Source organism: Dendropsophus ebraccatus, chromosome 6 (assembly GCF_027789765.1).
Source record: "Dendropsophus ebraccatus isolate aDenEbr1 chromosome 6, aDenEbr1.pat, whole genome shotgun sequence".
In the NCBI taxonomy this organism is placed as follows: Eukaryota; Metazoa; Chordata; class Amphibia; order Anura; family Hylidae; genus Dendropsophus; species Dendropsophus ebraccatus.
This window is the reverse complement of record NC_091459.1, coordinates 120063209-120090454: the sequence shown is the minus strand read 5'-3', so window position 1 is coordinate 120090454 and position 27246 is coordinate 120063209. Positions and strand designations below refer to the sequence as shown.

The 27246-nt window shown below is 47.2% G+C and overlaps 1 protein-coding gene across 3 annotated transcripts in view; it reads left to right on the top strand.

The window, feature by feature from the left end:
• Nucleotides 1-27246, top strand: part of NCOA1 (nuclear receptor coactivator 1) — a 120145-nt gene that overhangs the window by 29979 nt on the left and 62920 nt on the right. For all 3 annotated transcript variants that reach the window (XM_069975770.1, XM_069975768.1, XM_069975767.1), the window contains exon 3: nucleotides 1555-1721. In XM_069975770.1, coding sequence (XP_069831871.1) covers nucleotides 1555-1721 — 167 coding nt within the window. The remainder of the gene's footprint in view (nucleotides 1-1554; nucleotides 1722-27246) is intronic.

The window sequence follows — 27246 nt, the reverse complement described above, 5'->3', positions numbered from 1 at the left end:
CCATTTTCCCGAAGTAAAAATCTTAAATGTGACACATGCAGAGGCCATGTCCCTTGTTCCGCCTCCTCCCTGCCCCTCTTGCGCAAGCGGCCTGATGCAAATAAAACATTTGGAAAATTATTTGTGCAAAAATGTATGCGAATTGATCCCATTTAGGCTACAAAATAGCATTACACCATATTATACATGGCCCTTTATATGTCTATACATATATATCAGCTGTTTTTAGAGCAGAGTGGTGGTCGGTAACCTAGACAACGAACTGTCAGCAATAGGAGGAAAAGAGCAGCATACCAGGAGGGGGAGACAAGTTTGCTATATAAATGTATTTAAAAAAATATTGAATCTGACGAGTCCTACGTGTGTAACTATATTAGCTGAGATGGTATTACACCTTTAAAAAAGAGTTTCCTCAGTTTATCCCACAGGTGTCAAACTCACGGCCCTCCAGTTGTTGCAAAACTACATTTCCCATCATGCCTGGCTGGTTAAAGCTTGGTCTGTCCAGGCCTGATGGGAGTTGTAGTCTTGCAACAGCTGGAGGGCAGTGGTTTCTCCTATAACCCATGTCACTAATGGTTTCCCAGTATTCCCTTGTTAGGAGTAATAGGGTTATTGAGTGATGGCCGACCGTGCGTGCCGTGACCTTTTCCAGTCCCTGCGGTGCACAATCTCCTAGCGCTTATATTAAATGTGTCATGTAATTGAACTCCTTAGCAGCATTACATAAATGAGGCTCCTTTCCACGTGAATTGGGTCACTAGCATGGGCGTAATATGATCCCATGTGGCCGACCTGTGCCGACAATTATCAGCACTGCCCTGGTCTTAAAGGGGTACTCTGGTGAAAAAATGTTTTCTTTTAAGTAAACTGGTGTCAGAAAGTTATATAGATTTGTAATTTACTTTTCTTTAAAAATCTCCAGTCTTCCAGTACTTATCAGCTGTTGTATGTCCTGCAGGAAGTGGTGTTTTTCTTTCCATCTGACACAGTGGCTCTCTGTCAAAGACAGGAACTGTCCAGAGCAGTAGCAAATCTCCATAGAAAACCTCTCCTGCTCTGGACAGTTCTTGTCTCGGACACAGGTGGCAGCAGAGAGCACTGTGTCAAACTGGAAAGAGTATCACTTCCTGCAGGACATACAGCAGCTGATAAGTACTGGAAGACTTTTTAAAATAGATTTAATTTATTAATTTTAAATAGATTTAATTTAAAATTTTCTAAAACCAGTTGATTTGAAGAAGAAAAAAAAGTGCCCCCTTTCATGTGGTGCCACTTACCTGCTTGTGATTACCCTGTGGAGCCACCATTACCCGCCATAATGAGGAGAAAGCAGAGGCCATTAGAATAAGAAGTTGAGGTGTTTCAAAAGTTTTCTTTTAAGTGGCAGTGCCTATTTAATCTTTACTGTATTTAGGACCATTGCTGCCTGGCAGTGAATGGAGGCTCTGGCTGTGCAGGCATGATGGGAGGTGTAGTAGGAGTAGTTGTAGGCAACGGTAGTTTATTTTTTTATCTCCATCATAACTTATTCTTCATCTTTCTCCTCTGCAGCAATGAAAAGCGCCGTCGAGAGCAGGAAAACAAATACCTGGAGGAGCTGGCGGAGCTTCTCTCTGCAAACATCGGGGATATCGACAACTTCAGTGTCAAACCGGACAAATGCAAAATCCTTATCAAGAGGATGGACCAGATCCAGCAGCTGAAGAAGAAGAAACAAGGTGAGAGCCGGGCGGACGGGTCACAGCACTGCAGGACTAAGCCCCGCCCCCGCTTATTAGCCACACCTTCCCCTTAAAGGGAGTTTCCAGTCTTAGGATGGCAGTATTTAATTTACAATTTTCCAATATATTTTTAATTTCAGTTCTTCTCCATTTTCAAGATATTTGTTTGCTGTCAGTGAAAGAGGAGGCTCAGCAAACCCTGAATATAGCTAAGATGTGGATAAAGCTGTAGCCAGTGCTCTGCTGGACTCCAGCCTGATACATTGTACACAGCTAGTCCTGCTCTCTGCTGAGATGTGATACAACTGTATCCAGTGTAGACAATGCTCTGTGAGCTCTACAGACCGATACATTGTACATAGCTAGTCCTGCTCTCAGCTGAGAAGTGATACAATAATATCCAGTCTAGACAATGCTCTGTGAGCTCTACAGACTGATACATTGTACATAGCTAGTCCTGCTCTCAGCTGAGAAGTGATACAATAATATCCAGTCTAGACAATGCTCTGTGAGCTACCTCACAGAAATATGACCTGTAAGAAAATACTCCAATCTCATTTCAAAGCCAATTCACTGAGGAAGTATATAAAACATAACTTTTACTTAAAGGGTTTGGCCACTTTATAGTAAAATAGCTCAGTGTACAGTATTATTGAGTGTACTCACTGTATATACTGACAGCAGCGCCCTGTGTACTCACTGTATATACTGACAGCAGCTCCCTGTGTACTCACTGTATATACTGACAGCAGCTCCCTGTGTACTCACTGTATATACTGACAACAGCTCCCTGTGTACTCACTGTATATACTGACAGCAGCTTCCTTTGTACTCACTGTATATACTGACAGCAGCTCCCTGTGTACTCACTGTATATTCTGACAGCAGCTCCCTGTGTACTCACTGTATATACTGACAGCAGCTCCCTGTGTACTCACTGTATATACTGACAGCAGCTCCCTGTGTACTCACTGTATATACTGACAGCAGCTCCCTGTGTACTCACTGTATATACTGACAGCAGCTCCCTGTGTACTCACTGTATATACTGACAGCATCTCCCTGTGTACTGACTGTATATACTGACAGCAGCTCCCTGTGTACTCACTGTATATACTGACAGCAGCTCCCTGTGTACTCACTGTATATACAGACAACAGCTCCCTGTGTACTCACTGTATATACTGACAGCAGCTCCCTGTGTACTCACTGTATATACTGACAGCAGCTCCCCGTGTACTCACTGTATATACTGACAGCAGCTCTCTGTGTACTCACTGTATATACTGACAGCAGCTCTCTGTGTACTCACTGTATATACTGACAGTAGTTCCCTGTGTACTCACTGTACATACTGACAGCAGCTCCCTGTGTACTCACTGTATATACTGACAGCAGCTCTCTGTGTACTCACTGTATATACTGACAGCAGCTCTCTGTGTACTCACTGTATATACTTAAAGCAGCTGCATGTGTACTTACTGTATATACTGACAGCAGCTCCCTGGGTACCTCATAGAGCTAATATCAGACTCTGTACCCTATTCTATTCTGCACAAGTCTTTCCCTCCAGACTGAGCTCTTGCCCTACAAAGGGTGACTCCACCACTCTCACCCTCTCTAAACCCTATTTTACCCTAATATACTGTGGTCGCCAATAGGCTTTAAACACCCAATGCATTTAATTTCCAACAGGGAGCTCCTCGGGGGATAATATAGGCCGCTCAGATAAATAGTGCGGGTAACAGAAAAAAAAACAGCCCTCTAGGGAGCTGCTGCACGTATGGTAACATGTGCGTATGGCGCATACGTGCCACAGCTGTTTTTTCTGTTACCCGCACTTTTCATCTATGTGGCCTATATAATCCCCTGAGGAGCTCCCTGTTGGGAACGACATCCATTGGGGTTTATAGAGGGTCAGAGTGGCGGGGTCACCCTTTGTAGGGCAGGGACTCTGTCCGGAGGGATAGAATAGGGTACAGCAGGGACTGGCAGCCAAAGCACTTTGCTATGTACTTGGTGTACCTGCTCTGTCCACCGTATATATGGTAACCAGCTAAAACCAAGACATGCTTGCTGGTAATTCCAATACTTGAACCCTCTTATCCCTTAAAGGGGTTGTCCAGCAAAAATCTTTTTCTTTCAAACCAACTGATATCAGAAAGTTATATAGATTTGTAATTTACTTCTATTAAAAAATCTCAAGTCTTCCCATACGTATTAGCTGCTGTATGTCCTGCATGAAATGTTTTATTTTCAGTCTGACACATTGCTCTCTGCTGACATCTCTGGCCGAGACAGGAATTCTGTCTCGGTTTTATATGAATCCCCATAGAAAACCTCTCCTGCTCTGGACAGTTCCTGTCTCGGCCAGAGATGTCAGCAGAAAGCACTGTAAATAAAACAACATTTCCTGCAGGACATATAGCAGCTAATAAGTATGAGAAGACTTGAGATTTTTTTTTATAGAAGTAAATTACAAATCTATATAACTTTCTGATATCAGTTGATCTGTAAGAAAAAGATTTGCGCTGGACAACTCCTTGAAGTCTATCATCCGTTATCCACGGAGTGGTAAGACCTATACTTTACTTGGTCTAATATTGGGTTTTGATATAGTAGGGCTGGTTGTGTGCCCATTTTTAATGGTTTTAGTCAAAGTTATGTTTTATATACTTCCTCATTGAATTGGCTCTATGAAGTACACAGCCTGGACTCTAGACTGTTACACTGTACGTAGCTAGTCCAGCTGTCAGTTCTAAGCGGGAGATTTATCAAACATGGTGTAAAGTGAAACTGGCTCAGTTGCCCCTAGCAACCAATCAGATTCCATCTTTTATTTTCCAAAGAATCTGTGAGGAATGAAAGGTGGAATCTGATTGGTTGCTAGGGGTTACTGAGCCAGTTTCACTTTACACCATGTTTGATAAATCCCCCCCTATATGTTTATATGTAGAATGTCGCCCCCTGGTGACCAGTTTACAGTGAAAAATATAACAGTTATGTAATCCGGTCACCACATAGGAAACCTGGGGTAATGTGTAATAAATAAACCCTTGTGTACTTAGCGCTGTGCCCGGAGGATTGATGCCAGGGGCTGGGCTGTCTGGTTGCAGGTTGGCTGCAGATCTCTGAAGTTCTTAGAGAGATTTCCCTGCTCTTAAATCAGAGGTAATTGAAGAGTCTCGTCTGTGGGCATGATCACACCCAGCAGCACAGAGGATTTCAGGAGAGACGTATGGGAGTTCACAGCTCAAGTGTTGCATGGTTGGAGGAACAGGACTCTTCGGCAGCACAGAGGATTTTAGAGAAGGAGCCTGCTGTGTGAAAGTTCTCAGACTGTGAATGATATGGTTGTAGGAGCAGCAGCACAGAGTATTTTAGGAAAAGAACCTGTCAATCTTGTGACAGCTCTCAGACTGTGAGTTGGGAGGAGCAGCACAGAGGATTTCAGAAAAGTAGTATGCTAATCTCACAGTATAAGAGAACATGGAGGTGGAAGCAAGGCTCACAGCAGCACAGAGGAAAAGCAGTCTGCGGCTTTTGAGCATAGTCTTTAGCAGTACAGAGGATTTCAGGAGAGAAGTATGTAGATCATCTGCGAAATTACAGGCTAAAAATTAATTGTGGGAGGAGCAAAGACAGAAGCACAGAGTGTTTAAGGAAACAGTGTGCTAGTATTACGAAAGGTCTGCTGCCAACAGAACATATGAAAGACCAACTGGCATCCTGAGTCTTGTAGTCCCACAATAGGTGCCGCATCACAGGTTGATGCACTGTTTACCGCTCTAAATCAGAAAGTGCTAGGAAGGGTTTTGGGGCATGCTGGGAGTTGTGGTCCTGCTATACATAGACCATTTGCTTCTGATATGAGTTTTCTTTGCTCGCTGGTCATGCTGGGAGTTGTGGTCCTGCTATATATAGACCATTTGCTTCTCATATAAGAGTGTTCTTTGCTCGCTGGTCATGCTGGGAGTTGTAGTCCTGCTGTACATAGACAATTTGCTTCTGATGTGAGCCTGCACTGTGTTTTCTGCTTTACTGAGACTTGTAGTTCCCCATCATAGTAGTACTGTGGACTTGGCTGGTGGCTGGGCACAGTCGCAGTCAGAGGGGCCGGTCAGAGCCACCAGGAAGGATTAACTGAGTGGCGGACGAGCCTTCGTGTTTCTGTTTTGCCGGCTGCTGTTTGCTTCTCCCCCCTCCGGAGCTGATGTTCGCTGCCAGAGCGGATTATTTTATTAATGAGAGGCGGCGCTGGCACCGCACTGGGTTCTGTCCAAGGTGAATGTTTCCAAAAGCGAGCACTGGCCGCGGATCAGGCCCATAAAACTGAATTCGGAGGTGGCCACAGCTGGCGTTTCCCTGGCCGTCCGCCATCCTCACAAGAGGGGAAAAACAAAAATCTATTTGCTCTTAGCTTATTAACATCAGATTTGGCTGCAAGGCTGGCAACATGGCCGTCCATTGACCTTCTCCCTCATCTGTTTTGGCATATGGCGGGGCCTCTTATAATGTCACCAAATGCCCCTTACAGAGAGCAGCCAGGATCCTTACCTCCGGACCACCACCCCTCCATCCGGGCTGTGGAGCCTTGCCTCTTCCATTATTTTACATATAGGGTAGATGGCACCCTGTGCGGAATTCACTTTTGGCGACCCCCCCACCGACCCGAACGCAGGGTTATCAGAATCAGTGCTCCACACAGTATAATGCCCTCACACTGTATTAAGAGCCCCAATACATACAGTAGTTATCTTATAACACTCTTACCACCATACAGTGATTACAGATTTCCTCCAAACTGTTCTAAACAAAACTTAAAGATATTGCCAATGATACCATAACATAATACCGCCACACCATGACCACTATCTTTTACTTTTTCTTTTTTTCTCCATCAGCCCTGTAGGGGATGGCATAGATATTGATTAATTACTTACCGATCCCAATGGTGCCCCCTAGCAACAATCTCTTGACCAGCACATAGCTAGGGCTGCCCCTGATTTTACTTAAATGCCCCTGAATGAGCCGTGCCCCAACCCCTGCTCCTAACAGAGACAGCCACAAATCCCTCATACACTGGCATAGCTACCATAGAGGCAGGGTAGGCAGTTGGAATGGGGCCTGTGCAGGAGGGGGACCCAGAGGAGAAGGTAAGAGCGTGTGTCCTTCTGCTTAACCCTGTATGTACTGCAGTTTGTAAGTGACCAAAAGTTTACTTACATGCTGCAACACAAAAAAGGGTTAACAAGCAAAAGACACAGATCTCTGCTTCACTGCACTGATAACCTCTGACCTCTGTTCTCCAGCTGTGCAATCAAGTAGGAAAGGAAAATGTGCAGATCTCCGTGCAGAGGTCAGGGGTTATCAGTGCACGAGCAGTAAAGCAGATATCTCATTGTCTTCTGAGCTTTGGGTCACTTACACACTGCAGTACATAAGGGGTTAAGCAGAAGGTAGTCTGCTCCTGCACCTATGTTTATAACCATAAGGCCTCTTTATGGGCCCTTATAGGTAAAAACAGTGGACTGTCATAGCAAGTAGCCATTGGCTCTCTGCTCTGCCAGTCACTCCTGTGGATGCAGTTAGGATTCTGCCACAATATATTTTATTTTTTGGCCGAATCACAGAGCATACACTATATATATATATATATATATATATATATATATATATATATATATATATATACTGTATATGCGCAGTGCTTTGTGTTGTGCGTTGTGTTTTTGCTATGGGGCCCCGTGAATCCTAGCTACGCCCCTGCCCCCATAACATTGACCACTACAGATTCCTCTCTAACAATGACCACCACAGAAACCCCCAACAGTGACCACCACAGATCCCCCCTAACAGTGACCACCACCACAGATCCTGACAGATCATTTAGAGATCCTCTTTAACAGTCACCAACTATCACGGATGACCATATAACAGAGCGGCTATGGTGCACCCCTACGTAGGCACTTTTATTAATTTAAAAAAAAAGAAGCATAGATGAACAGCACAAATGAATTTAAGAAACAGTGTAATATATCTTAGCAGACAAGCATGCTCCCTTCTCCTGTTATCAAGGATCTTTCCTCCCTCCTCCTTTTCTACTTAAATGTCATCCACTCTGAGGCATCATCTTAGCAATGACTTTTGTTTTCTGATTTTGACTTGTAATCTGATCACTGAGCTATAAGTCTATGGAGGGAGGAGGAGGAAGATGGGAGGGAGAGTGAGAAATACATATACTAGATTAATAAATGCATAGATATAGTGCTGCTCAGTATGTGCACACTCAGGCAGCACAGAACAAGGCTACAGATCTACTCCAGTCACACTCAAAGCTGCACAGTGTCCTGACAATGCACAGCCAGAATTGTGATTGCAGCTCTGGGTGTGAATGGAGCAGAGTAGTAAAATACACGTTCAGCAGATTTCCCAGGAGCTCTGTGTAGCCTTCTCCTCTGCTCCAGGTGTCTGTGGACCCTCTGAGGAGCCTATTTACAATGGAAATCCCTTTGTGTCTAGGATACTGGAGGGACTGAGGAGAATTTGGGGCTTTTGTGCGGCCTTTATTGCGGCATCAATGGGCCGGGATTATCCGGGATTTCTGCGAGTTCATGGCAGGAAAAGCCGATATGAGGTTGTGTAGCAACCCACACATTACACCAGGACTGGGAACGGGCCCAGCCATGGGGGGCCGGGGGGTCCTACCCCCCACTGGAGTCAGCAGTGAGGTCCCTGTGGCTCCTGTATTGTCCCTGACCCATTACATCAGCAGCTTTCATCTTCAAAGAACCCGCTTCACTGTGTAATCTCCCTGATGCACAGTACTACTTTCCACCTATATAGGCTGTAGCATAAAATGCTTATATCCTTATCCCAGACATATATACCCTTGTGCAGAACTACTTCTCAGAGTTCAGTAAGTAGAAGTCCTCTCCTTTTCCCATCCTATATAACTTTGCCCAGTACTACTTCTCATGTATAGAGGTAAATAGAGTATAATTCTCTATCTATATATCTGTAAGCACAGTACTACTTCTCATGTTATCTATAGAAGGTATAATTGTTAGGACTTCTTCATAGCCCATCTGTAAGCACAGTACTACTTCTCATGTCATCTCTAGAAGGTATAATTATAAGGACTTCTTCATAGCCCATCTGTAAGCACAGTACTACTTCTCATGTATAGAGGTAAATAGAGTATAATTCTCTATCTATATATCTGTAGGCACAGTGCTACTTCTCATACCATCTATAGAAGGTATAATTGTTAGGACTTCTTCATAGCCCATCTGTAGGCACAGTACTACTTCTTATATATAAAGGTAAATGGAGTATAATTCTCTGGACTTCATATCCCATCTGTAAGCACAGTACTACTTCTCATGTCATCTCTAGAAGGTATAATTATAAGGACTTCTTCATAGCCCATCTGTAAGCACAGTACTACTTCTCATGTATAGAGGTAAATAGAGTATAATTCTCTATCTATATATCTGTAGGCACAGTGCTACTTCTCATACCATCTATAGAAGGTATAATTGTTAGGACTTCTTCATAGCCCATCTGTAGGCACAGTACTACTTCTTATATATAAAGGTAAATGGAGTATAATTCTCTGGACTTCATATCCCATCTGTAAGCACAGTACTACTTCTCATGTCATCTCTAGAAGGTATAATTATAAGGACTTCTTCATAGCCCATCTGTAAGCACAGTACTACTTCTCATGTATAGAGGTAAATAGAGTATAATTCTCTATCTATATATCTGTAGGCACAGTGCTACTTCTCATACCATCTATAGAAGGTATAATTGTTAGGACTTCTTCATAGCCCATCTGTAGGCACAGTACTACTTCTTATATATAAAGGTAAATGGAGTATAATTCTCTGGACTTCATAGCCCATCTGTAAGCACTGTACTACTTCTCATGTTATCTATAGAAGGTACAATTGTTAGGACTTCTTCATAGCCCATCTGTAAGCACAGTACTACTTCTCATGTCATCTCTAGAAGGTATAATTATAAGGACTTCTTCATAGCCCATCTGTAAGCACAGTACTACTTCTCATGTCATCTCTAGAAGGTATAATTATAAGGACTTCTTCATAGCCCATCTGTAAGCACAGTACTACTTCTCATGTTATCTATAGAAGGTACAATTGTTAGGACTTCTTCATAGCCCATCTGTAAGCACAGTACTACTTCTCATGTCATCTCTAGAAGGTATAATTATAAGGACTTCTTCATAGCCCATCTGTAAGCACAGTACTACTTCTCATGTCATCTCTAGAAGGTATAATTATAAGGACTTCTTCATAGCCCATCTGTAAGCACAGTACTACTTCTCATGTTATCTATAGAAGGTACAATTGTTAGGACTTCTTCATAGCCCATCTGTAAGCACAGTACTACTTCTTACGTTCAGCCCTTTCCTTGAAGTCAGTCATGGCTGCTGCTCCCTCCATTCATATTTCAGCCCCCCCCCTCCCTCTCACTTTCTGGCACTGCTGCGTTCTTTGCTTTGCTACTGTGCAATCTTGGTACTATGAATGTTTATCTGCGAGCGCAGGAGTCGTAGCCAAGGAGCGGGAAGGAACAATGTCACCGTCTTCATGAAAACCTCTTCCAGCACGCAGGATCCTGTTATTTAAAGTATGAGGCCAATGTTTTTTAAGGGAGAGGACGCCAGCTTTGGTCGGCTTCCAGCGCAAGTAACGTACAGTTGGCACGGACCACACTGGCATGGATGTGGCGGTATCCTGCCATTTTCTTGCCAAGGGAAAGGAACAGGAGCCAGGGAGGAGGAGGAGGAGGGGGGATAATTCTGCAGGCCTCCCGTGTCTTGTAAGTCTGCTCCATGAGGCGGCGACCAGGTTCAAGGCAAGGAAAAAAAATGTTTGTTATAGTCGGTCAACATGAGGTGAATGTAAAAGAGGGCAGTGGCCAGCACCTCAGATGGCCCAAGATGGCGGTATGCAACCTGGGACTCATTGGCGGTCATAGGCCGATAAGTGTCATGCCCTGGCAGCCGTAAGGAATATGAGGTGAATGGAGAAGTGATGGTGGGCAGAGGAGCAACATGAGATACATGTATGTGATGGCAATGGGCATGGGGGAAACACCTCAGGTGCCATGCATGTTGTGGAACTACAAGTCTTATCATGCCCAGACATAAGCAATTGACATAGGGGGGATGTGGAATAGGGAAGTGGGCCTTGGCATGCTGAGACTTGTAGTACCACAGTCGCTGTAGACATATTCTTACCTGAAAGCTGGGTGACAGACAACCAATATGGCCGCCATTTTGTTGCCATTCTCTATGACAAACCAGGCATACAAGTGTTGTGAGTGGACACCAGTCAGAGTTTGTGGCCCATATTACTTTTGATATAATAAAGTCACCCAGCTTTCCTAGAACCCTGAATGATGAGCTAGCTAAGCAGTGTATATATAGGGGCAGTTGTGTTGTATGAGATATAGATTGTACACTGGGAATAAGGAAAGCTGAGTGACAACCACAATAGGAAGTATAATGACGGTTATATCAGCTGTCACCCAGCTTTCCAAGGAAGAGATTTATTCCATCCACCTATCAGCAAGTTAGAAGATCTGGCTTGAGATATGAGGTTGGCTTTCAGCCAATCAGAAACCTAGCTAAGGAATGTGTCTATTTCAGCAACCAATTACAGAGCCGCTTTCATTTTTCACGAGCTCTGATTGGTTGTGATCTCCACAACAACCAATCACGACGCAGCTTTCACTTGGTATTCCGTTCTATAAAAATGAAAGCTTGGTTGCCTGTAGCAACCATTTACAGCACAGCTTTCATTTTTCAAGATTGGTTGCTAGGGACAACAATGGAAGTAAAAAAAAAAAAAAAAGATTTATGAACTGTTTCCCATAGCAACCAATCACCACACAGCATTTGTTTTGCATTAGTCTCATGCAAAATCATGGTTGCTATGGGCAGCAAAGAAAGTTTTTTTTATCAATATGCTCTAGTGACTATATCTGTGTGTATGATGTCATCACTTAAAGGGGATATCCATCTTTCCCTGAAGCTGGTCCAGGGGGTGGTATCTCGCTTTTAGAAGCCCCTCCTACTCCTAAACAACAGCTTATCATGACCTGTGAAATTATAAAATATTAAGAAGACAACTTCCTATGGCCTCTTTATGATTTCTACTTCAGATCCTCCTCATCCTCCTTTCCCGTTAAAGTCTAGTATTAGAAACACATAGTTGCTTTATTCTAAAAACAGCACCAAACCTGAATTACAACTCAGCACTATTTACTTCAATGGAACTGAGCTGCAGTACCACACACAAACTGAAGACAGGTGTGGCGCTGTTTTTTGAAGAAAGCAGCCATGTTTTTTTCTTATTCTGGAGAAACTCTCCCAAAGTTCCCACACTTAATTGTCTTTAATATGATGCGCTGTCCCTTTAACAAAAATAATCTCATAGTTACAGGATGTTTTGGGAGACGTCGGCAGCTTGCCACCGAGGCCGCGACCGTTCCAGCAACAGGTCGCTATGTTTTAACTGAGTGTACAGCGTCCTGCTGAGCCAATAATAGGCTCTGTATTAATTCCAGGTTTTACATAAATCACAAGTCGCTCAGCGCGGCCAAGATACACGATCCTATCAGCCGTGCACTGGGCCAGTGAGAACATAATACCGCCTCATGTTACATAACACGCAGTCCAATATACTCATAAACTCTGCACAGTCCGCATGACAGCCCGCTTCCCTCCAAGCTATCTGTGCAAACATTGGCCAAGAAGCTTCTGTAAAAATGACATCATGGGGGGGGATGCACTTATTTTAATATGATCATGCTCGCTATAAATAGCAGGCAGGCTGACCCTGAAGCTAAAGAGGCCATGTTTGGCGGCACTTAAAAGGCATCTCCTTCTAAAGTTAAAAAAAACAAAACTGCAAAATATAAAACAGTGAAAAGGTCTCTTCTTTTGTCCTCTTCTCTTTGTTTGTTAGGCAAATTTCTTATATATCTTTTTTTATATATTTTTTTTTTTTTTAAAGAAAAGTGAAGTAATCAATATGGCCGCCAAACAGCCCTTACAGAGGTAGTCACCCAGCTTTCCCCCGTTCCTGACTGTACAGCCCTTATAGAGGTGGAGATGCTGTCATATGAGAGTGTGTTCCCTTATAGAGGTGGAGCTGCCGTGACCTGATAGAGAAGAAGCTGTTGTGACCTGATAGAGGAGGAGCTGCTGTGACCTGATAGAGAAGAAGCTGTTGTGACCTGATAGAGGAGGAGCTGCTGTGACCTGATAGAGGAGAAGATGCTGTGACCTGATAGAGGTGGAGCTGCTGTGACCTGATAGAGGAGGAGGTGCTGTGACCTGATAGAGGAGGAGGTGCTGTCACCTGATAGAGGAGAAGCTGCTGTGACCTGATAGAGGAGGAGCTGCTGTGACCTGATAGAGGTGGAGCTGCTGTGACCTGATAGAGGAGAAGCTACTGTGACCTGATAGAGGTGGAGCTGCTGTGACCTGATAGAGGAAGAGCTGCTGTGACCTGATAGAGGTGGAGCTGCTGTGACCTGATAGAGGAGGAGCTGCTGTGACCTGATAGAGGTGGAGCTGCTGTGACCTGATAGAGGAGGAGCTGCTGTGACCTGATAAAGGTGGAGCTGCTGTGACATGATAGAGGAGAAGCTACTGTGACCTGATAGAGGTGGAGCTGCTGTGACCTGATAGAGGAAGAGCTGCTGTGACCTGATAGAGGATGAGGTGCTGTGACCTGATAGAGGAGGAGCTGCTGTGACCTGATAGAGGAGGAGGTGCTGTGACCTGATAGAGGATGAGGTGCTGTGACCTGATAGAGGAGGAGCTGCTGTGACCTGATAGAGGTGGAGGTGCTGTGACCTGATAGAGGAGGAGCTGCTGTGACCTGATAAAGGAGGAGGTGCTGTGACCTGATAGAGGTGGAGCTGCTGTGACCTGATAGAGGAGGAGCTGCTGTGACCTGATAGAGGTGGAGCTGCTGTGACCTGATAGAGGAGGAGGTGCTGTCACCTGATAGAGGAGGAGCTGCTGTGACCTGATAGAGGAGGAGCTGCTGTGACCTGATAGAGGAGGAGCTGCTGTGACCTGATAGAGGTGGAGCTGCTGTGACCTGATAGAGGAGAAGCTGCTGTGACCTGACAGAGGTGGAGGTGCTGTGACCTGATAGAGGATGAGGTGCTGTGAACGGATAGAGGAGAAGCTGCTGTGACCTGATAGAGGAGGAGCTGCTGTGACCTGATAGAGGAGGAGCTGCTGTGACCTGATAGAGGAGGAGCTGCTGTAGCCTGATAGAGGAGGAGCTGCTGTGACCTGATAGAGGAGGAGCTGCTGTGACCTGATAGAGGAGAAGCTGCTGTGACCTGATAGAGGAGGAGATGCTGTGACCTAACAGAGGTGGAGGTGCTGTGACCTGATAGAGGAGGAGCTGCTGTGACCTGATAGAGGTGGAGATGCTGTGACCTGATAGAGGAGAAGCTGCTGTGACCTGACAGAGGTGGAGGTGCTGTGACCTGATAGAGGATGAGGTGCTGTGAACGGATAGAGGAGAAGCTGCTGTGACCTGATAGAGGAGGAGCTGCTGTGACCTGATAGAGGAGGAGCTGCTGTGACCTGATAGAGGAGGAGCTGCTGTAGCCTGATAGAGGAGGAGCTGCTGTGACCTGATAGAGGAGGAGCTGCTGTGACCTGATAGAGGAGAAGCTGCTGTGACCTGATAGAGGAGGAGATGCTGTGACCTAACAGAGGTGGAGGTACTGTGACCTGATAGAGGAGGAGCTGCTGTGACCTGATAGAGGTGGAGGTGCTGTGACCTGATAGAGGTGGAGGTGCTGTGACCTGATAGAGGAGGAGCTGCTGTGACCTGATAGAGGAGAAGCTGCTGTGACCTGATAGAGGAGGAGATGCTGTGACCTAACAGAGGTGGAGGTGCTGTGACCTGATAGAGGAGGAGCTGCTGTGACCTGATAGAGGAGAAGCTGCTGTGACCTGATAGAGGAGGAGATGCTGTGACCTAACAGAGGTGGAGGTGCTGTGACCTGATAGAGGAGGAGCTGCTGTGACCTGATAGAGGTGGAGGTGCTGTGACCTGATAGAGGAGGAGCTGCTGTGACCTGATAGAGGTGGAGCTGCTGTGACCTGATAGAGGAGGAGGTGCTGTGACCTGATAGAGGTGGAGCTGCTGTGACCTGATAGAGGAAGAGCTGCTGTGACCTGATAGAGGATGAGGTGCTGTGACCTGATAGAGGAGGAGCTGCTGTGACCTGATAGAGGAGGAGGTGCTGTGACCTGATAGAGGATGAGGTGCTGTGACCTGATAGAGGAGGAGCTGCTGTGACCTGATAGAGGTGGAGGTGCTGTGACCTGATAGAGGAGGAGCTGCTGTGACCTGATAAAGGAGGAGGTGCTGTGACCTGATAGAGGTGGAGCTGCTGTGACCTGATAGAGGAGGAGCTGCTGTGACCTGATAGAGGTGGAGATGCTGTGACCTGATAGAGGAGGAGGTGCTGTCACCTGATAGAGGAGGAGCTGCTGTCACCTGATAGAGGAGGAGCTGCTGTGACCTGATAGAGGAGGAGCTGCTGTGACCTGATAGAGGTGGAGATGCTGTGACCTGATAGAGGAGAAGCTGCTGTGACCTGACAGAGGTGGAGGTGCTGTGACCTGATAGAGGATGAGGTGCTGTGAACGGATAGAGGAGAAGCTGCTGTGACCTGATAGAGGAGGAGCTGCTGTGACCTGATAGAGGAGGAGCTGCTGTGACCTGATAGAGGAGGAGCTGCTGTGACCTGATAGAGGAGAAGCTGCTGTGACCTGATAGAGGAGGAGATGCTGTGACCTAACAGAGGTGGAGGTGCTGTGACCTGATAGAGGAGGAGCTGCTGTGACCTGATAGAGGTGGAGATGCTGTGACCTGATAGAGGAGAAGCTGCTGTGACCTGACAGAGGTGGAGGTGCTGTGACCTGATAGAGGATGAGGTGCTGTGAACGGATAGAGGAGAAGCTGCTGTGACCTGATAGAGGAGGAGCTGCTGTGACCTGATAGAGGAGGAGCTGCTGTGACCTGATAGAGGTGGAGGTGCTGTGACCTGATAGAGGTGGAGGTGCTGTGACCTGATAGAGGAGGAGCTGCTGTGACCTGATAGAGGAGAAGCTGCTGTGACCTGATAGAGGAGGAGATGCTGTGACCTAACAGAGGTGGAGGTGCTGTGACCTGATAGAGGAGGAGCTGCTGTGACCTGATAGAGGTGGAGATGCTGTGACCTGATAGAGGAGGAGCTGCTGTGACCTGATAGAGGAGGAGCTGCTGTGACCTGATAGAGGTGGAGATGCTGTGACCTGATAGAGGAGAAGCTGCTGTGACCTGACAGAGGTGGAGGTGCTGTGACCTGATAGAGGATGAGGTGCTGTGAACGGATAGAGGAGAAGCTGCTGTGACCTGATAGAGGAGGAGCTGCTGTGACCTGATAGAGGAGGAGCTGCTGTGACCTGATAGAGGTGGAGGTGCTGTGACCTGATAGAGGTGGAGGTGCTGTGACCTGATAGAGGAGGAGCTGCTGTGACCTGATAGAGGAGAAGCTGCTGTGACCTGATAGAGGAGGAGATGCTGTGACCTAACAGAGGTGGAGGTGCTGTGACCTGATAGAGGAGGAGCTGCTGTGACCTGATAGAGGAGAAGCTGCTGTGACCTGATAGAGGAGGAGATGCTGTGACCTAACAGAGGTGGAGGTGCTGTGACCTGATAGAGGAGGAGCTGCTGTGACCTGATAGAGGTGGAGGTGCTGTGACCTGATAGAGGAGGAGCTGCTGTGACCTGATAGAGGTGGAGGTGCTGTGACCTGATAGAGGATGAGGTGCTGTGAACGGATAGAGGAGAAGCTGCTGTGACCTGATAGAGGAGGAGCTGCTGTGACCTGATAGAGGAGGAGCTGCTGTGACCTGATAGAGGAGGAGCTGCTGTGACCTGATAGAGGAGGAGCTGCTGTGACCTGATAGAGGTGGAGGTGCTGTGACCTGATAGAGGATGAGGTGCTGTGAACGGATAGAGGAGAAGCTGCTGTGACCTGATAGAGGTGGAGATGCTGTGACCTGACAGAGGTGGAGGTGCTGTGACCTGATAGAGGATGAGGTGCTGTGAACGGATAGAGGAGAAGCTGCTGTGACCTGATAGAGGAGGAGCTGCTGTGACCTGATAGAGGAGGAGCTGCTGTGACCTGATAGAGGAGGAGCTGCTGTAGCCTGATAGAGGAGGAGCTGCTGTGACCTGATAGAGGAGGAGCTGCTGTGACCTGATAGAGGAGAAGCTGCTGTGACCTGATAGAGGAGGAGATGCTGTGACCTAACAGAGGTGGAGGTGCTGTGACCTGATAGAGGAGGAGCTGCTGTGACCTGATAGAGGTGGAGGTGCTGTGACCTGATAGAGGTGGAGGTGCTGTGACCTGATAGAGGAGGAGCTGCTGTGACCTGATAGAGGAGAAGCTGCTGTGACCTGATAGAGGAGGAGATGCTGTGACCTAACAGAGGTGGAGGTGCTGTGACCTGATAGAGGAGGAGCTGCTGTGACCTGATAGAGGAGAAGCTGCTGTGACCTGATAGAGGAGGAGATGCTGTGACCTAACAGAGGTGGAGGTGCTGTGACCTGATAGAGGAGGAGCTGCTGTGACCTGATAGAGGAGGAGCTGCTGTGACCTGATAGAGGTGGAGCTGCTGTGACCTGATAGAGGAGGAGCTGCTGTGACCTGATAGAGGAGGAGCTGCTGTGACCTGATAGAGGAGGAGCTGCTGTGACCTGATAAAGGTGGAGCTGCTGTGACCTGATAGAGGAGGAGCTACTGTGACCTGATAGAGGTGGAGCTGCTGTGACCTGATAGAGGATGAGCTGCTGTGACCTGATAGAGGATGAGGTGCTGTGACCTGATAGAGGAGGAGCTGCTGTGACCTGATAGAGGAGGAGGTGCTGTGACCTGATAGAGGATGAGGTGCTGTGACCTGATAGAGGAGGAGCTGCTGTGACCTGATAGAGGTGGAGGTGCTGTGACCTGATAGAGGAGGAGCTGCTGTGACCTGATAAAGGAGGAGGTGCTGTGACCTGATAGAGGTGGAGCTGCTGTGACCTGATAGAGGAGGAGCTGCTGTGACCTGATAGAGGTGGAGATGCTGTGACCTGATAGAGGAGGAGGTGCTGTCACCTGATAGAGGAGGAGCTGCTGTCACCTGATAGAGGAGGAGCTGCTGTGACCTGATAGAGGAGGAGCTGCTGTGACCTGATAGAGGTGGAGATGCTGTGACCTGATAGAGGAGAAGCTGCTGTGACCTGACAGAGGTGGAGGTGCTGTGACCTGATAGAGGATGAGGTGCTGTGAACGGATAGAGGAGAAGCTGCTGTGACCTGATAGAGGAGGAGCTGCTGTGACCTGATAGAGGAGGAGCTGCTGTGACCTGATAGAGGAGGAGCTGCTGTGACCTGATAGAGGAGAAGCTGCTGTGACCTGATAGAGGAGGAGATGCTGTGACCTAACAGAGGTGGAGGTGCTGTGACCTGATAGAGGAGGAGCTGCTGTGACCTGATAGAGGTGGAGATGCTGTGACCTGATAGAGGAGAAGCTGCTGTGACCTGACAGAGGTGGAGGTGCTGTGACCTGATAGAGGATGAGGTGCTGTGAACGGATAGAGGAGAAGCTGCTGTGACCTGATAGAGGAGGAGCTGCTGTGACCTGATAGAGGAGGAGCTGCTGTGACCTGATAGAGGAGGAGCTGCTGTAGCCTGATAGAGGAGGAGCTGCTGTGACCTGATAGAGGAGGAGCTGCTGTGACCTGATAGAGGAGAAGCTGGTGTGACCTGATAGAGGAGGAGATGCTGTGACCTAACAGAGGTGGAGGTGCTGTGACCTGATAGAGGAGGAGCTGCTGTGACCTGATAGAGGTGGAGGTGCTGTGACCTGATAGAGGTGGAGGTGCTGTGACCTGATAGAGGAGGAGCTGCTGTGACCTGATAGAGGAGAAGCTGCTGTGACCTGATAGAGGAGGAGATGCTGTGACCTAACAGAGGTGGAGGTGCTGTGACCTGATAGAGGAGGAGCTGCTGTGACCTGATAGAGGAGAAGCTGCTGTGACCTGATAGAGGAGGAGATGCTGTGACCTAACAGAGGTGGAGGTGCTGTGACCTGATAGAGGAGGAGCTGCTGTGACCTGATAGAGGTGGAGGTGCTGTGACCTGATAGAGGTGGAGGTTCTGTGACCTGATAGAGGAGGAGCTGCTGTGACCTGATAGAGGAGAAGCTGCTGTGACCTGATAGAGGAGGAGCTGCTGTGACCTGATAGAGGAGAAGCTGCTGTGAACTGATAGAGGAGGAGATGCTGTGACCTAACAGAGGTGGAGGTGCTGTGACCTGATAGAGGAGGAGCTGCTGTGACCTGATAGAGGAGGAGCTGCTGTGACCTGATAGAGGAGGAGCTGCTGTGACCTGATAGAGGAGGAGCTGCTGTGACCTGATAGAGGTGGAGGTGCTGTGACCTGATAGAGGTGGAGGTGCTGTGACCTGATAGAGGAGGAGCTGCTGTGACCTGATAGAGGAGAAGCTGCTGTGACCTGATAGAGGAGGAGATGCTGTGACCTAACAGAGGTGGAGGTGCTGTGACCTGATAGAGGAGGAGCTGCTGTGACCTGATAGAGGAGAAGCTGCTGTGACCTGATAGAGGAGGAGATGCTGTGACCTAACAGAGGTGGAGGTGCTGTGACCTGATAGAGGAGGAGCTGCTGTGACCTGATAGAGGTGGAGGTGCTGTGACCTGATAGAGGTGGAGGTGCTGTGACCTGATAGAGGAGGAGCTGCTGTGACCTGATAGAGGAGAAGCTGCTGTGACCTGATAGAGGAGGAGCTGCTGTGACCTGATAGAGGAGAAGCTGCTGTGAACTGATAGAGGAGGAGATGCTGTGACCTAATAGAGGTGGAGGTGCTGTGACCTGATAGAGGAGGAGCTGCTGTGACCTGATAGAGGAGGAGCTGCTGTGACCTGATAGAGGAGAAGCTGCTGTGACCTGATAGAGGAGAAGCTGCTGTGACCTGATAGAGGAGAAGCTGCTGTGAACTGATAGAGGAGGAGATGCTGTGACCTAACAGAGGTGGAGGTGCTGTGACCTGATAGAGGAGGAGCTGCTGTGACCTGATAGAGGTGGAGGTGCTGTGACCTGATAGAGGTGGAGGTGCTGTGACCTGATAGAGGAGGAGCTGCTGTGACCTGATAGAGGAGAAGCTGCTGTGACCTGATAGAGGAAGAGATGCTGTGACCTGATAGAGGTGGAGGTGCTGTGACCTGATAGAGGAGGAGCTGCTGTGACCTGATAGAGGAGAAGCTGCTGTGACCTGATAGAGGAGAAGCTGCTGTGACCTGATAGAGGAGAAGCTGCTGTGACCTGATAGAGGAGGAGCTGCTGTGACCTGATAGAGGAGGAGCTGCTGTGACCTGATAGAGGAGGAGCTGCTGTGACCTGATAGAGGAGGAGGTGCTGTGACCTAACAGAGGTGGAGCAGCTGACAATTAGGTCTCCTAAAATAACGAAAAGCTGTCACCTGACAGTTTCCTTAAATGTTGGAGCTGCTGTCATTTGGCAGTCACTATGGTCCCTGAGGCCCAGTTCACACTGAGTAAACATGGCGTAATTCCGTGGCAGACCATTCCGCCGTGCTCCGTGTGCTGCTTTGAGTGAATGAGAGGGCGCGCGCTTGTCCGCTGCCGCCGCTCTTCGCTCAAGGAACTAACATGTTAGTTCTTTGAGCGGAGAGGAGAGGAAGCGGACGAGCGCGCGCTCTCCCATTCGCTCAAAGCAGCACACTAAGCGTGGCGGAGAGGTCCGCCGTGGAATTACGCCATGTTTACTCAGTGTGAACTGGCCCTAATAGAGGGACACCATTAGTCACTTGACAGCTACAGTAGTTCCCTGACAGCCATTTTGTTGTAGAAATGGAGCAGCTGTCATATTCATTTACCTTAAAGAAAACCTGTCACCCCCCCCCCCCCCCCCCCATGCCAGGGTGAAGGCTGCCCGACCCCACGCTAGAGCCCCGTATACTTACCCCATCTCACCAAGTCCCGTTCATGAAGCCGGTCCCGGGACGGAGATAGCCCCGTCGGAAGCCAGGCGCGCGCTGCAGAGATGAGTCAGACACCCATAGAGAATGAATGGAGCCGTCATTCTCTAAGGGCGTCGGACTCATCGCAGCAGTAGAGATGAGTGAATTTGCCGAAGTTCAGGTTCGTATGAACCTGAACTATCGGCTTCTGATTCCCGCTGTCTGCAGCCTCAGTGGATACAGCCTTACGGATCTAAGGCTGTCTGTAAGGCTGTATCCACCCTGTTCACGGAGGCTGCAGACAGCGGGAATCAGAAGCCGAGAGTTCAGGTTCATACGAACCTGAACTTCGGCAAATTCGCTCATCTCTACTCAGCAGCGTGCACCCCGGGCTTCCTACGGGGATATCTTCGTCCCGGGACCGGCTCCTGGAATGGGACTTGGCAAGATGGGGTAAGTATCCGGGGCTCTAGCGGGGGGTCGGGCGGCCTTCACCCCGGCACAGGGGGGTGACAGGTTCCCTTTAAAGAAGATGAGCAACTGTCATCTGACACTTTTCTTTGACAAAGTTGGAGCTTCTGCCAATTGTTAGCTGTCACCTGAAAGTTTTGTACCATATGTGAAGCTGAAGCTGTCATTCTGCTGAAAGAGTGGCTGTCATTGGCAGTGGCTATTTGTCATTAAAGGGGTTGTCCGGCGGAAATTTTTTTCTTCACAATCAACTGGTTTTTAGAAAGTCATATAGATTTGTAATTTACTTCTATTTAAAAATCTCAAGTCTTCCCATACTTATCAGCTGCTGTATGTCCTGCAGAAAAAATGTGTTTTCTTTTCAGTCTGACACAGTGCTCTCTCCTGACATCTCTGTCGGAGACAGGAAGTGTTCACAGCAGCAGCAAATCCCTATACAAATCTGCTACTCTGGACAGTTCCTGACATAGACAGAGGTGGCAGCAGAGAGCACTGTGTCACACTGGAAAGAATACAGCACTTCCTGCAAGACATACAGCAGCTGATAAGTATGGGAAGATTAGAGATTTTTTTAAATAGAAGTTAATTACAAATCTATATAACTTTCTAAAAAAAAGTTGATCTAAAAGAAAAATATTTTCGCTGGACAACCCCTTTAAGAGCAGCTCTTCTAGAGTCCATCCTTACAGAACTAGGCACTATGATGGTTTCACCCAGCATATTTTACGCGCCTCCGCCTATGTTATAGCAGACTTCTCTAGCTTTACCTATACATCCGGAGTTATTGGCGGAGCGATTACATTGTGTTCATAGCAGGAAGACTCTTCAAAAGGTAAATGCCAGCTGCAGCCTGATACAGCCGACTTCAAAGGTGGCCCCCGGGAATACATGGGGAACAGTATATAAGGCATCTTGAAGACAACAATTACCTCTTGACTCATGGTGCGGTGTTCCTTGTGTTGTATTCTTCCCTTTGATCTTATATGCCTTTTGTTTTTTGTCGATAGCACTTGTCTTATCACAGAGGACGTGTCACTTTTTATCTTAAATCGATTGCACTCTTGTGATCTCATCATCACTGCCTCTTCCACTTTTAGGTATCTTCTGAAAGTCAAAGGAGGGAACAGGTGCTAAGGCCGCATTTTTAATAGAGTGTGTGTACTTCCCTCCATGTGATAATGTAAAGGATCTGTCACAGATCTTTAAATTACATATTTAAAGTAACTCCTTACCCCAGAAAAATAGCCCTCAAGTCTCGGTCACTAGGTCTCTCTTCTCTGCAGTCTCCTGTCCACAGTCTGTTGTTACAGGAAATCTGTCTCTAGTAACAGCTAGATCTGGACAAATTAAAGGAAGTGGGGTGGGACTTTGAAATGGCTGTTGTATAGCTAGTCCTGCTGTCAGCTGAGAAGTGATACAATTGTATCCAGTCTAGACAATGCTCTGTGAGCTCTACAGCCTGGACTCCAGACTGATACATTGTAGCACAAGGATGTACTGTATGCAGCCTTTTCAGATCTGTTTAGCTCATAGAGATGAATGTGTTGCACACGTTATGTAGCTGCCGCAGCTGTCTGTGTGCCGTGCTGGTACAGAGTCACGTTTCTGCTGCTGTGTATAGACAGCTGTCAGATTGTCGTGTACAGTTATGATTGCAGACTTTTTAGTTGTCGCCTTCAGTAACACCAGTGAGCGATGCGGGGGACGACAGCCATTACTACTATATACAGCTCTGAAAGACGTGATGATCTACACCCAGAGGGGGCGCAGGTCAGATCAGGGGACAGAGACTCACTATCGTAACTTGTAAGGGTCCATTTACACAGAAAGATTATCTGCCAAAGATTTGAAGCCAAAGCCAAGAACAGACTATAAACAGAGATCAAACCATAAAGGAAAACCTGAGCCCCCTGTACCGTACAGTCAAAGTCCCCTGTACCGCATAGTCACAGTCCCCTGTACTGCACAGTCACATCCCCTGTACCGCACAGTCACCTGTAACCTGTACCGCACAGTCACAGCCCCCTGTACCGCACATTCACAGCCCCCTGTACCGCACAGTCACAGTCCCTTGTACCGCACAGTCAGAGCCCCCTGTACCGCATAGTCACGGCCCCCTGTACCGCACAGTCACAGTTCCCTGTATTGCACAGTCACTGCCCCCTGTACCGCACAGTCACATGATAATTTATATTATTTAATGATTTTTTTTATTATTTATTATTATTATTATTATTTTACGTTGTTCTGATTAGGATTATTATAGACACAGGTAGATCTTCAGACATGTCCTGTCTCCTTATTCCCGGCTCAGCCGGCTTCTCCCCCGCCATGTCTCTCTCGTCACCGCCGGTGACCAGCGCTGTTCTTTGCAGCACGATTGTTCCTCGAATACTAAGTAAAGAACCATAATTTTACATGTCAAACGCCTAAAAAATGCCGGATTCTTTGTGTCAACTCTCAGCATCCAGTGTACCGGCGGAAAGCTAATAATTTCAGCTGTTTAAGTGCAGCCTTCACCTGAGCTGACAGCCCGCCATTATCCGCCTCCGTATAGAGGACCCGGCCTCCCTGATACCGCCAGACCCTGCAGATAATGGTCACACCAAAAACTTCTCTTATTTGTAAACTTCTTCTGAAACTTTCCACGTTGCTTCATGGAGACGCCATTGTGCCATTGTTTTTTTTATTAAGGAATTTTCAGAAAATTGTGGCGGCCAAGTGAGCCCACTCAATGTTGCAGTCATGGGTGGGCTGTGGAACGTCACTGTCACTTTAACAACAAGTGACAACAGTCGTTGCTGTTTTTTTTTTTCCTTTACAAAACACAATAATGAAATGATGTAATAATGCACCATCCTGCAACTTTAGCACATAATTATATTATCCCAGTCATTCTAGATTTTAAATAAAAGGTATCATGTGACATTACATGTGCAACGCTTTAAATCTTATAAAGTGGCTGGTGACAGATATACTGTAGCATGAACTTTTCTGCAAAGGTTGCATGAAGGTGCCGCAACAGTTTTTGGCAATGACACTGACTGTATCTTAACGTAACGTAACGTAATATCATCTGTAAAGCTGGAGCTGAGGATAACTTTGGTGCAGGTTTAAAGGAGGCACATGACAGTACTTGACATACTGAATTAATGGCAGATCATAGAAAACCATTGTTGTCTTGCATCATCATGCAACTTTAACAAAAGTGGAGGTAGTAAATGGAGATATAGCATATGCCAGTTGCTACAAGAGGGGACTTACTAGTAACAGCTTCATCCTAGCATAAGGCTGGGGGGAACACAGTGTCATAAAGCCATCCACAGATCAATATAAAGTTGTAGTGACAATACAACCACAATTTCATTTCATTATATCCTATGGGGGAAAAAAGTCACCAGTGACCTTGTGAAAAACTCTTTCAGAATCCCAGTATTATAGCTACTGGCGGACTATAGAAAAATCATTGTCTCCTCCTATACACAAATACAACTAATCAGATTGTTTGCACCGTCATGCAACTTTAGCATACGATTTGATTCTCCCTGTCAATCTGTGTCGTAAGTGAAGGACATCAGCAGGTGCACATTGTAAAGTGCACCTGCATCCTCATGTGATATTACGTGACACTTTCATAAAGTTGCAGGAAGGCGCAGCAGCAGTTTTCACCAACTGTTGTAGGTTAATGTGACACCTTACCAGCTGCAAAGCTTGTCATGGGACGGCATGCTGAGCAGCGGAGGATCACGCCACGGTGCATGTACTTAACATACAGAAGGTAAAGTGGCATCCACCATCTGCTAAAGAAGGGGGCTCAGCAGCGACAACCTCAACATGGCGTCAAGAAGCTGCGCACAAATCACTAAAATACAATAAATCTTTAATACTGGTCACATGGCTACCGAGATTTTACGCCGCCATGCAACTTTAGCCTATAAAACAGTCCCCAGATACAGTCACTTCCTTCCTTCCTTTGGTTCTTTTGCAACAGAATTGTCCTGGTTACAGATTTTCGGATTCTACCCAGAGGGGCATTTAGGGGCGATATCCCTTTAAGAGCGAGAATCTGTAACTGTACCCTGTGTTGCAGCATGTTACAGTAAAATATAGATTTTGTTTTTCACCGTCCAATCCCCTTGCAGCCGCCATGTGGTATAGACCCTGTGAACATTCCTCCACAGCCTCTACCTCCCTCCGGGCAGATTCCATTCCACTGAAACATTCCTCCCTCCATACAGTGTAACACCCGCTTCTCAGCGCTGGAACCGGCCCTTTCATTGGCCATAGACGACTAGTCCCCAATCCACTAGGCTCGCCAGCTGTTGCAGAGCTACAACTCCCAGCATGCCATGACACGGACAGGGCATGCTGGGAGTTGTGGTTGTGTAACAGATTGAGAGCTACAGGTTAGAGAGCACTGCCATAGAGCTGTAAGGGCATGCTTGGAGTTGTAGTTCTGCATGAGATACAGATTTGAGAACTTGGTCATGGAGCGATCTGGTCATGCTGAGAGTTATAGCGGGAGATTTATCAAACATGGTGTAAAGTGAAACTGGCTCAGTTGCCCCTAGCAACCAATCAGATTCCACCTTTCATTTTCCAAAGAGCCTGTGAGGAATGAAAGGTGGAATCTGATTGGTTGCTAGGGGCAACTGAGCCAGTTTCACTTTACACCATGTTTGATAAATCTCCCCCATAGTTTTGGAACAGCTGGAGAGATAAAGGTTGGAATACACTGCAATAGAGCTGTCAGGGAATGCTGGGAGTTGTAGTTTTGCAGCAGTTGGAAAGTTACAGGTTAGAGAACACTGCCATACAGATGTCAGGGAATGCTGGGAGTTGTAGTGTTGCAACAGTTAGAAAGGTACAGCAGTGATGGCTAACCATAACACTCCAGCTGTTACAAAACTACAACTCCTATCATGCTTGGGGAGCCAAAGGCATATTTGGTTGTTCAGGCATGATGGGAATTGTAGTTTTGCAACAGCTGGAGTGTCAAGGTTAGAGAACACTTCCATGGAGCTGTCAGGGGATGCTGGGAGTTGTAGTTTTGCAACAGTTAGAAAGGTACAGGTTAGAGAACACTGCCATGGAGCTGTCAGGGATGCTGGGAGTTGTAGTTTTGCAACAGTTAGAAAGGTACAGGTTAGAGAACACTGCCATGGAGCTGTCAGGGGATGCTGGGAGTTGTAGTTTTGCAACAGTTAGAAAGGTACAGGTTAAACTCAGAGAACACTGCCATGGAGCTGTCAGGGAATGCTGGGAGTTGTAGTTTTGCAATAGCTAGGGAGCCAAACATGGAGAACACTGCCCTAGAACAGTTACAGGTTGGAGCACATGGTCATAGAGCTGTCTGCTCATACTGAGAGTTTTATAACAACTAGAGAGACACTAGTTGGAGGATGCTGATAGAGAGCTGTCAGGGCATGCTTGAGAGAGAGACACTGCCATAGAGCTCTCAGGCATGCTGGGAGTAATAGTTTTGCAATAGCTAAGGAGCCTCATGTGGATAACACTGCCACAGAACAGTTAGAACATTCTGGGAGTTGTAGTCTTACAAAAGAGTACAAAGAGACAGGTTGCAGAACACTGTCATAGAGCTGATAGGGCACGCTGGGAGTTGTAGTTGTGCAACAACTAGAAAGCCGCAGGTTCTTCTTTTCTGAGCGGACACCTGACCGTATTATTAGAAAGTCGGTGTCGCCGGATCACATGACACCGATCGGCTTTGGATAATTCAAGGGATAAGTGGCTTCACCTCCTCGCACTACCTGTTGGCAGGTGTCCCATGTGGGGGGAGGGGTGTACGAGTAACCAGGATCGGCCAGGCTCCTGGGGGGAAGCTGATCTCCGGCCATAGGCTTGTTCAGTGAAAGGTTCCTCATGAATGATGCATCTGCTCCTGACAATACTAAAAGCATGGCGTCCACATGATCCCGCTCAC